The sequence below is a fragment of the Miscanthus floridulus genome, chromosome 2, assembly GCF_019320115.1.
Source record: "Miscanthus floridulus cultivar M001 chromosome 2, ASM1932011v1, whole genome shotgun sequence".
Classification (NCBI taxonomy): domain Eukaryota; kingdom Viridiplantae; phylum Streptophyta; class Magnoliopsida; order Poales; family Poaceae; genus Miscanthus; species Miscanthus floridulus.
In genome coordinates, this window is record NC_089581.1 from 26,357,053 (window position 1) to 26,369,061 (window position 12,009).

Below are 12,009 nucleotides of genomic sequence, written 5' to 3' on the forward strand. Positions count from 1 at the left end.
ACCAATTGAATCAAATATACCTAGAGCTTGCTTTGGGAGAAAAGAGACAGAGAGAGAGAGAGAGATGTAGGAGCATCTGACCGTCGAAGGGGTTGGAGGAGCTCCCTGCCATCGCTGGTTTGTCGGTGAAGCTCTGCGCACGGGCAGCGACAGTTGGTGTAGCGGTGGAGACTGGCGGTGGTGGCAAAGGCAGTGGCGCTTCCCGCCGCTGGCAGTGCCTCCCTCTTGATCGGACTAGGGTTAGACGGTGGGGTTATGGCGGCGGCCGTGAACCTCGTATCAAGAGCCGTTTGCCCCACCTCCTCTTTATAGGCACTGTGCGACGGGGGCCCACTAGCTACTAGATGGCTGGACGTCCCCTATCAGGACGCGGTTAAGGAGTCCGTCTCGACCGTTGGGTCCAGACAGATGAGATCAATTCTAACAGTTATAAATATAAGACAACATTTTTTTAATCTTGACTTGATGAACAAATCTCCATAACATCGACAATCTGTTGTTATTTTTGAATATATGACACACAACAAACTTTTCAAAGTTATACTAAGGGGCCGTTTGGATCCTTTCATTTTGAGGAATTAAAATCTACTTAATAAATTAGACTATTTGGCTTAGAATTCGACATTCCACCACTTTTCAAAGTTCAGATATAAGCATATCTCAATTTCATAGGGTAGGAGATGAAAATTGATTCTATAATCACCATTCTATGTTTCTACTTTATAATTTATAACACGCTCTTCAACTCGCTCCCCTACGGTAGAAATGCAACACATAAGTATCTTTCTCGTATAGCCAACAATAAAATATAATCCATATACAACAATATTAGCTTAATTAACATGTGTCTAGATTATGATTATTAAAATGAGTTCAATTCTAAGCATCCAAACATATCTAATAGTATTTAAATTCAGTAATAAATTGTAGTCACTAATGATATTTAAATTCAGTAATGAATTGTTGTCATACATTGCAACCGTTGCCAGGATTTGGAGCTCAGGAATATCGCAATATTCCATTAGAAAGCTATACGTCTTCTTTAGACGTTTTAGCCTTTTAGGGACCTTTGGAATTTGGAAAGCAGGAATTTGATAAGACTCGGTTTAAAAAAAATGTTATTTTCACTTTTCGAAGAGTCAACGTGTCTCAAGTTTGACCAAATATATAAAAAAATATTAATACTTATGACGTGTAATAAGTATCATTAGATGGATTATGGATATATTTATAATTAATCTATTTAGAGAGTTACAAATGTTGATAATATTTTTTTATAAACCTAGCCAAACTAAGAAAATTTGACTATTTCTATATCTAGAACAACATTCTTTCTACTACAGAGGTAGTTGACTCTATTTGAAATGCAAATATTTTCTCTATTATTGTGTTTTTTTACTATGAAATTAGAGTGATTTCTATACATTTCTGTATGTAATCATATGAATCAGTTTATGTTTATAGAAAGAACACAGGACCGAGGAAAAAATCTTGCATTAGAGGGTCTTATTTATTTTTACTTTCAATCTTATTTCTATCTTTTAAAGCTTCAATGTTATATTATTTTAACTAACAAATAAACCATGCGAAATTCTCTCGCCGCTACTAGAATCCGAAAGGATTCCAACGGGAAATCAAGGACTTCTATCCAAAAATTACGGCCCAACTCTGTTCTCGGCCCGCTCGGACTCTTCTCGTCCGCGCTCTATAAAACGCTGGCATCTTTCGCTTTCTTCCCACGCTTCCAAACGGATGTAAGAGTATACTAAGAGGGTAACATATCATGTGTAAATCGATTAACCCGTGTAAATTTGGAAACTATCAATCAGAATCATTAGATGCTGATTTAATGGATGAGGTGAGGGGACTTAAGCGCAAAAAAAAAGCCAGCGGGTGGGGGGCTTAAGCGCAAAAAAATCCCACCTCTCACCCCATTCATTGGATCAGCATCTGGTGGTCCTGATTGGTAGTTTCCAAGTTTACACAGATTGGTTGGTTTTGCATCTGATACGTTGCCTCTCAAGAGTTCCCTAAATTCCCTGCTAATCTTTGGTTTTTAGCAAGATGAGAAAAAAATCTCTCTCCCACAACTTCTAATTCATCCTCCTAATATTTTAGAACTTGGAAAAAGTCACCATGTTTCGCGTAAAGTTACGCTCTTCTGAGTCGCGGAGTCGCGCGTATTTTCTCTCTCCCGCGCGCGTTTGTCCGCGAATCTAAAGGTGGAAGGGCGTGGAGAGAATAAAGAGTAGGAAATGGTTCCTGATGCAAATGTACGAGAAAGAAATAATATATAAAAGTGATTATGATAATTTAGAAATAGTATAGGATTCCTGATGTAAAATTATCTTCTATATTTAAGGAGTGGATTACTAAAAACTTTTGAAGATGACCTTCTTTACTCATTTCAATATTTTTTAGAAGTCATAAAATTTCATGTTTTTAGGAAGAGAATATTAAGTAATTTTGGAGATGCCCTAATCATGGAGTGCGCGATGGACTCGCGAAACGCCGCCGCCGCCGCTCCACTGCCCCTGTACCCTCCTGCTCTCCTGTCGCTTCCGGATCTCGACCGCCCGCCGGCGGTCATGGAGATGTGGGAGCTGGAGGCGGTCGCCGCCGCGCTCCCGGCCAAGAAGCGGCGTCTGCGGGAGACCTTCGACCGCCTGGCCGCCTGCTCCCCGACGCCGCTCCCCTTCCGCTGGGAGGATCTCGACACGTACATCTCCTCCCTCCAGTACTCCGTTACCCTCCGACACCGCCAGCTCCGGGAACTCGAAAAGTCCAAGCCTGCCCCAGCGCTTGCCCCCGCTCCGGCCGCAATGTCCCTGCTGCCCGTCACCGGCGCCGGCAACGTCGGCCAGGTGCGGGTCCTTGAAAAAACACGGCCTGCCCCTGCCCCAGTTCTTCCCGCCGTCTTGGTGCTTCCGGCCACAGACGGCGACGTCCACGAGCTTCGGGCCCACGTGAAGTCGAAACCCGTCCAACCTCAGCCTCCTGTGTTAGGCGGTCCCGCCGTCGTCGCTGCCTCCGCGCCGGCTGCCACCGGTGTCCACGTCGAGGAGGGAAGGAAAAGGAAGGCGTCTATTCAGGAGGCGGAGGAAGTCCACGTGGCGAAGCGTACGACGCATACACAGGAGGGCCAAGCATCAGAGATGCGGTGGCGAAAGATCCAGAAGGATGCAGCGGTGAAGGAGAAGACGTCTCCGTCGCACGACAGCAACGGCAAGGAGTTGATGCCGGTTCCTCAAGGCGACGACGACAATGGCCTCGTGGCGGAGGCGAACGCGAGCACGGACGCCACAGTGCAGGTGAATCCCGTCAGCAAGGTCGCCGTCCTGCAGCCGGAGCTCCCTGGACCTGCCACGGCGCGCGATGCCACGAACCGTGTGCGGGCTGCTGGCGTCCCGAACTCCGCTGGCCTGCAACGAAGTCGTCCGCCCCGTCCCGTCCCAGCCTCTGGCTCCGCAGCGTCCGCGGCGGCTGTCACCGGCAGGGATCTGGAGAAGAGCAAGAGGCGGAAGGTGTCCAGTCTGGAGGTGGAGGCTGCCAGAAAGAAGGTGCAGACGCAACACGCCGTGCGTGAGGTTGAACGACGACACGTGTCACACGACTCGGTGCTCACCACCAAGAGCATCCCCTCTCACGATGGTGGTGAGGCCAAGGCGAGCCCGTGTCGCCCTGACCCCGGCAGCGGCAATGGCCTCCCGATCACGGCCGTCACGGCCACAGCGCAGGTGGATGCAGATCCCAGCAACTCCGGCAGAATTCGGCACGAGCCCCCTGCCACGATGCCCCACGCCTCCAACGCCACTAGCCAGGCGGTGCCTCCCAACTATGAGGTGCCCGACGTGGAGATGGAGATAGTGCAACCGAAGGAGATGCCGCAGGTGCTCAAAGAGGACGCGTCAATGTTAGCCAAGAAGGCATATCAAACACAAGTCACCATCAAGTCCGTGGAGGCCGACAAGGTAAGTACACTTCCTCTAGGCTGCAGCAATGGCCATGCACAGGCCGGCGCTGGCGCGGCCACCGCGATGCCGCAGGTAGCCGCCGCTGCGGGCGCCACCGTGTGCAAAAGCTCACCCACCGTGACGTGCGACACCCCAAACCTTGTGCAGGCTAGCGCCCCGGCCCCGAAGAGCGCCGGCGTGCCCGCTGCTACGCGCGACGCCCCGGCCCCGAAGAGCGCCGGCGTGCCCGCTGCCACGCGCGACGCCCCGGCCTCGCACGCCACTCGACGTGCACCACCGGCAGCTGGCTCCCAGCAGGACGCCAGTGACGTTAGTCCAGTTCCAGTTCCTCCACGTGGAGGCAACGGTCTTGCTCAGTCGTCCCGCGTGAGCGCCGGCGCCGGCACGCAGACGGACAGCGCGCGTGATAGCGCCCTTGTCCGACAAGGTGCCCCTGCCGCTGGCGCGGCACCGGCACCGGCACACCGTGACCTAAGCGCCACTAACCCTGTGCCGGCTAGCAGACGGGAACACACTGGCCCTTCGGAGGCCAGTGCTCCCCCGAATGCCGGCAAGCATGTGCTCCAGCAGCAGCACATGCCCAAGCATGAGCCGATTTCTTCACCGAAAAAACAGCAGGAATGGTCTTCCAAAAATCATGGCGGCCGTCCGACGGGCTCTCGACCTGTGCCTGAAGCACAGGACGCTGCTGCTCAGAGGTCGTGGAGCAGGCCCGGCGAGGGGAGAGGCGGTGGACTTCCCGTTTCAGCTGCAAGAAGTCTACGGGGAGACGACAACAACAGAAACAAGGACAGCTACAAAGCAAAGCGACCCCTATTTTGCGACAAGTGCGGATGCAAGGGCCATGTGGCCGAAAATTGTCACACAGCAAAACACCTCGTGGTCCTCTATCAGAAGGAAAAAGAGGAGAGGGAGAAGGAGCAGAAACATATTTGCTACAGGTGTGGATGTACAGGCCATTGGTCTCGCAATTGTCGCACAGCAAAACACCTGGTCGACCTGTACCAAAAGGATCGAGCGGCCAAGCGTGCCGCAGGACTTCTTCAGGAATAATGTCCAGTGTTTTTGGAGATTTATTTCAAGCTTATCTGGAATCCTGTATTTGGGGATCAAAATTGCCATATCTAAATTGTGTCTCTATAATATCCATCGCAAAATCAGCTGTATGTTACCTTCATATTTGTTGCATTAGCCCCCTCAAATTTAGGGTACCAAATTAGAATTCATGTTGGACTATTGGAGCTCCTTTTGAAATATCTGAATATTTGAATGCTTGTCTAAATTTATGTGATATGAATCTCATCAATATGCATTTCACAATTTCTTTAAGTCTAGATAGAATAATGACTATGCTGAAAAAATGGTAAATGATAATACCGAGATTTTAAAAGTAGTTATAGCACTTTATGAAACTTGTCATACCCCAAAAGTTACATACGTAGACGGTCCATAAACATGTATTTGGTTTCGGGGACGAAGGAGGACACACTAGGTCAATCCTCCTTTTTTATGTGTTTGGTTTTGGATAGTTGGATGGGATCATCCTCTAGGGGAATACGCCATCAGATTCAAGAACACCCCATCCCCACGAAACAAACATTCGGCCTCATCCCTCGTAGACGTGGCCTAGAGTTTGGACGCACCGGCGGTGGCCCGATGCATGCATCGACGAGTGCAAGGCACACAACTGTCGTTGCGCCGCTATTGGGCGGCCCGCAGACAACTTGATCGAGGAGCTCCACGGGCGAGCGCTGACGCTGAAGAGGAGCTTCGTTGTGGGTGGGCGATTTCACGGGCGGTGCAGGCAAGGAGCTTCGCTGGCAGGTGACCGGGAGGGGGCATAGGAGAGCAGCTCTCTGGCGGGTGGTACTCAAACAAAACACATGCTAAACTTATTTTGGTATGCCGAGGGGTTACTCTTGGGGAACGCCCCCTTCGTCGGGCTCCTCTTTTCGCCTAGCGCCATCCAATTATCCGACTAACCTTGCAAGGCGCGGGTTTTCACCAGGCATCACCAAGGTTTCCCAAAGGGCGGCGAGGGGGGCTCACTTGGAGTATCAGAGATCGTTTGCTCATAACGGAGTGCGGAAGACCGAAGGCAAGATCTGTGAAGGAGGGGTTCGAAGAGGCAAAGCCCTCCCCCAGGTGAAGGAGATTTTGTCACGCCCGGTTTTCCAAAGAGAACCAAACACTAGTCATATGTGTGCCCAGGAAGTCCACACATACAACAACAGAATAGAAATATCAGAAACAATGTTATATAGCGGAAAGCATACTTATATTAACACTTACAACTATCAGAGTATCGCAGAACGGATGCTAATCTTCTCTTCAGGCTCCATACTTCTCAGGGACAGCTGACTGGGGGCTCCGTACGCCAAGCACTTCTGATAGACCTTGGTTAACTCCTCTGCATCTTTGACCTTCTTCTGAGCAGCACTTTACAACACACTGGGGTGTGAGGGAAATAGCAAGGGTGAGTCCATGTCAAACTCAACAAGTACAGGCGGAAAGTATAATGACATGCAAGGCTTATTCAAAGAGAAGGCTGACTTAGGTTTACTGTAGATTAGCATTTTAGTTGGCAAACTTTTATTATTGCAACCTAATCACTAAGATGAGTGAAAGATCCCAATCATTAATTATTAGAATGAGTATAACATTTTTATTATCCTCATATAACCGAGGTAGCAACCTCAATATTAACCACGGGGTAGCAACCCCAAATAGTAACCTGGGGTAGTAACCCTAATTAAGATCACGGGATGGCAATCTCGCCAAAGCATGAGGTAGCAACCTCAATCCACAAATCCACCTCCATTGTCCAATTGTGAGTCATATTCTAATCATGTGAGAGTCTAGGACGCTTGTGTCCATGAGCACGACTAATATATCAGTTTTAACTCTGCAGAGGTGTACACTTTCACTTCAAGTCGTGATTCCCATTTGCCCGGGGTCACGACTCCTCAAAACACTACCAAGGTGAGCAGGCAGGGTTTCACTACGAGACTATAGGTTCCAGCTAATAGGATGCAACTCATAAGGTTTGGCCTAGGCGCACGGCAGCCGTGCCCATAGCAATGGAACCGAAAGTAAAGTGAATTTAATGAATAGGAGGAATATGATCAAATGGTGCCTGCACTTACCTTTTTCCCAGAGTTTAGCTGCTCAGAAGTCTTTGGCTTCTATCTTCTGGTCTCCAGCTTCTGCTTCAACCGTCGGTCCTCAGCTCCTGGTCTTCAACGCTAACGGACCATCCTTCCTCTACTCGCAGCAACCAAGCAGAACAAACAGACAACAAACACAACTAAGAACAATAGATCACTCACAAGAAACGCTTGAAGTGAGCGTACTAAACGACCTGCCTCGTTGTTACGATCACAAGAGCGCAAGAACAACCGAGAACAGAGCTATCGTTACCGAGGACACGTCTATCAAGGTTTGCAACATAACAGAGAAAATAGACTACACACTCGATGCATTTTATTTATCAAATTAAGGTGATGGACATTTTAGAGAGATATCCTAAAGTTCAATTAGGTGAAATTATAGTTTAACTAGAAAAGACGGAATTAAACCTTAGTCATATTTTATTTATAAACTTTTCATAGTATTTAAGTTATTTAAATATTTATAATTTAGAAAACATAGAACATGTGTGAGCAACTAATCGAACCATCATATGTTTCATGCTTTAACTAAGTATGTTATAATTATAATTAATAAACACACATTGAAGTTGATATTAATTAACATCTATTTATAAAAGACCAAATAAAATCCTAAATTACTTTTAATTAGAAACTTGGTTGCATAAATATTAACCCAATTAATATTTAACTTATAAATTTAGAGGTGTGAGACATGCTATACGTTGCTACTAACACGTAGTATGCGTTGGCTCGACCACAACGCGACAAAAACGGAATTAAACTCTAGGTTGCTTTTAATTTAAAAGTTATTAAATAAATATAAATCAAATTGCATTTAGATTAATAAATTCATAATTAAGTGACATGATGAACATTATCGCTACTGCGTAGAGCACGACATTACAAAACTAAGGCAACAAGAACTACTTGAATCAGAGACTAAACGATCGAACGACGGGGATTATATGATCAATGGTAGAAACATAAATAACTCGTCTTCTACCTTGGCTCATCTCCATCCTCTGGATTGTGGCCTCCATGGCCACTGCTGCTCCTGCTGTGCGCAGGGAAGGGAGGGGCTTGGCACAGCACGGCGGCGTGGGCCCGCATGACCACGCAAGGGTGCCGGCGGTCTGCCTTGCCCGAGCAGCACCTGCTGCTCGCTGAAACTGTGTAGGGCGCGTGACTAGGGCACGGGACGGGCGCCGGGTGCGGTCCATGTGACATCGTGAGACAGGGAGATGGCCATGGTGGCCTAGGCCAAGAAGACGCCGGCCACAGCTGCTGCAAAATAAGGAAGAAGGAGCTTCCATGGTGAGTTCGCCGGAGATGAGAAAGAAAGGTGGGGAAACGGTCAAACAGCTATGGATTCGCAAAACGAAGGGCGTGCTGGTTTAGAGGAGATCTAGATGAACCTTGTAGTGAAAACGGAATTCACTAGGGATGAAAACCATGGCCGAGAAAGCTCACCGAACCTTCGCCGGAAGTTTACCGGAGCTCTAGGGTTTCGAAACTTCGGCGATAGATGTAGGACGCTGGAGTGGTGGATCGAGAAAGCGGTCGTACTTCTAGAACATGTGCGTTAGGGTTCGAGGTAGGAAAAAATCGAGAGATTTTTATAATATCAGAAATTCTAGAAATTCATTTTCAGTTCAAAAATAATTCCAGAAAAATCTAAAATCATTTTAGATCCCTGAAAAATATTTCTAAACTCCTAAAAATTCAGAGAAAACTTCTAGAGATAGATTGAGAGGTGATGAATCCAAACAAAGTATTTGAAGCCCATGAAAAGGGATTTTAGAGCATCTAAAAATTGGATTTTGCTCTAGGAAAAATAGGAAAATGTTCTGAAAAACTCCAGAAAATTCCCGGGAAGGATCAAATGGCGTCTAAATGTGTTTTTGAAGACTTATCACACACAAAAGTGCCAAAACAAGCAACAAGCAAGTGCCACATCAATGATAGCCCGTCAAATTAATTAAGAAATATTAAAAAAAACACCATTTTCTTTAATAAAAATATATGCAAATTTAAACTATTGTTGACAAATTTTATCCTAATATAAAAATCATTCTTTTTATTTAGTATTTTCTATTCACAAACCCGAAATAGAAATTTTGGGGTGTGATAGATTTGTGGCAGTATCTCAGCAAAGACAGGTCGCCGTGTCCTGTGGTAGTTGAACACATTTTTTTACTATTGTAATGATTCGACCAAAGTGCCCCTGACCCAAAGGAATATGCTTAGGACTTAGGGTAGGCGTGGGGCACGATGGTCTTTTGTAATGTAAGAAGGGCCTATAAATAGTGCCCCTGAGCAACAATGTGAGGATGATGAATTGAATAGTGATTCCATAATGTTCCTAGCTAGTTGGTTTCCCACTTCGCACCACCTTTGCTGTTCTGCCATTTCCCACTAGTTTCTATAGTTCGGTGGCCCACCCCCGTGTTTGAAGACTTCGATCTAGAACAACAACTTAAGTTAGGAAAAATCAAAATGTGGAAACAAGATAAAGTAGATATTGTTTATATGATGAACTAGAAGAAAAAACACAAACTATAGATCAACAAACAATGATCATGTTGCCTACCGCATTGAGAGCTCAAAGTTTGTTCAATTCCTACCATAAGATCCAATGGGTTTTAGGCCCTGTTTGGATCACTCAAAACTAAAGTTTAGATAGATTAAAGTTTAGATGTATTAAAAATTTAGATGGTCTCTTTTAGTCATTGTTTGATGAGAAAGTTATGATACTGTACCACACTTGGTAGCGAGCGCAAAGTTCACGCGGAGTGGACCCTAACACGAAAAGTAGGCTGCCATGGAGTGGACCCCCACACGAAGAGTAGGCTGCCAGAATGCTTGCGGTGTTGTAACCGGAGATCATCATCGCTGGTGTCACAACAATGTCGCAAAGACACATGAGGCCACCGCTCTCGACCACCTGAAGCAAGGTCTTGCAACACATAGTTGAGGTGCCACTGTAACAGAACCGTCTAATTTATAAGCAGCACAAGTATAATAACAATCACCGAAGCGATTAAACTATCATACTTGAGCCCATATAATCCCGGTAGTCTGATGAAATCACGAAGGATCTCAAACCAACCAACAAACAAACTAAGATCATACATGACTCAACATAACAAGTCACATGTTACATCACAGTTCATAAATGGTTCACAAGTATCTCACATACATCGGAGTTCACATTGTTATTACAAACCAAGTTCAAATAGCGGAATCAAAGTAGTTTGACATCAACATCACACTTAGTTCAAATACATGCCAATACCACAATCATTTCTAGCAAAAGCATAACAGAGAGGATGACTTAGGAGTACCATGCCCCATGGTTTAGTCCTCATCCATGATAGAATGAAGGCAGTTCTTACAGTACCCATGATACATCATATCATCTGCAACAAGAGGGAATAAATCCTGAGTACGAGAATGTACTCAGCTAGACTTACCCGTCGTAAACCAGAAATAATATGACACAAAGGAGTATGCAAGGCTTTATCGGTGGAGTTCGCTTGACAACATTTTGCATAAAAGCTTAAGTAACATAACTTGGAGATTTAATATCTTTAGCATCAAATTGAATACCTATTCAATTTAGCATATCTAGATTAGCACATGTACTAGAGCAATCACGTGATTAAGCTAACAAGCATTAGTAACCATATCTAGTGTATTAATTTGAGCATCATCATAACCATCAAGTTCCATCAATTAATGCTACGTTGCCGCTGCTCAGTCAAGTTCTCACTATCCGGGAGAGACGGTGACTCGAATCGATTCTAACCAGCTAGGGAGTTATTCCTAACACAAACCCATACTTCCCCTGTCGGGGTCGCGTTGGGTCACCTTTGGTACAATTTAGGTACAGTCATGGGTTCGATCAGCACCGCACCCTCAGGAATACTACCAGTCTGCCAGGAAGTTCAGGCCCGGCCTACCCTTGGACTCACGCCACTAGCTCCCCATATATCCTTACTTCCTCTAGTGTGCGCACTTTCACTTACCGGGTCCTAGCCTGAGTTGAGCTACTCGGCTTCACGGTCGGAATGACTTATCCAACCAACTAAGTGCTAGGCATGCGTTCAACATGACATGATGACATACATCGAATCGGTCCTTAACCAACACAGACGGGGATAAATAGGCAACAAGACCTCTATGCCTTGTAGCTTCTCTACCACAATCCCGCCCGACATCCTTTTATTCATCAACACATGGTTATTTCCATGATAGCAATTATAGCCAACCATGATCAGATATCTACCTATATCTTGCAGGTGACAGGAAATCACCCGACTTCTATCGGACTAAGCATGGCTAAGCATATATTCGATCCTGGACCTACAAAGGATTCAAGATATATTTGTTTGGACAAGGAAAATATATGCAGCAGGTGTTTCCAATCAACTCCTATAACCTAATACATCAAACATAAAGGACGCAAGTGATATTTATAAAAACAAATGAGGCTTATAATGCTTCGGGGCTTGCCTTTCAGAAATAAGGAAGGTTAGTGGTCAGGACACTCAGGAAGATCTTCCATGTTGACTCCTCCTTCTGTCTGAACCTCCTGCTCTTGGGCTACTTGCTACTCCTCCTGACGCTCGAGTTCGAACTCGAGTAGTGTCACTCCTTCCGGGGAACCTATTGGATGCATATGCATAAATGAGTATCATGAATGCATAAGAGATGAGATGACCTAATGAAGTGTATATGCATGAGCATGGTTGTCCGTAAGATGTATGATAAGTTTAACATTCGTTGACCAAGTAGATGTATAACTTTCTTCTAGTCGATCTTTACTAAGTAGGTGCATATCTCTTCTATAGTACAAGAAACATACACTCACCAAGTTCTAG

General features: G+C 45.8%; 1 protein-coding gene across 1 annotated transcript; it reads left to right on the plus strand.

The window, feature by feature from the left end:
- The first annotated feature begins 2,483 nt into the window (after nucleotides 1-2,483).
- Nucleotides 2,484-5,027, plus strand: LOC136538272 (uncharacterized). The gene has a single exon (XM_066530253.1). The coding sequence runs from the start codon at nucleotides 2,484-2,486 to the stop codon at nucleotides 5,025-5,027; it is 2,544 nt and encodes an 847-aa protein (XP_066386350.1).
- Nucleotides 5,028-12,009: the final 6,982 nt, after the last annotated feature.

Bases quoted from the DNA above. Each gene is read 5' to 3' on its own strand.
- LOC136538272 (XM_066530253.1), top strand. From the start codon at position 2,484: ATGGAGTGCGCGATGGACTCGCGAAACGCCGCCGCCGCCGCTCCACTG.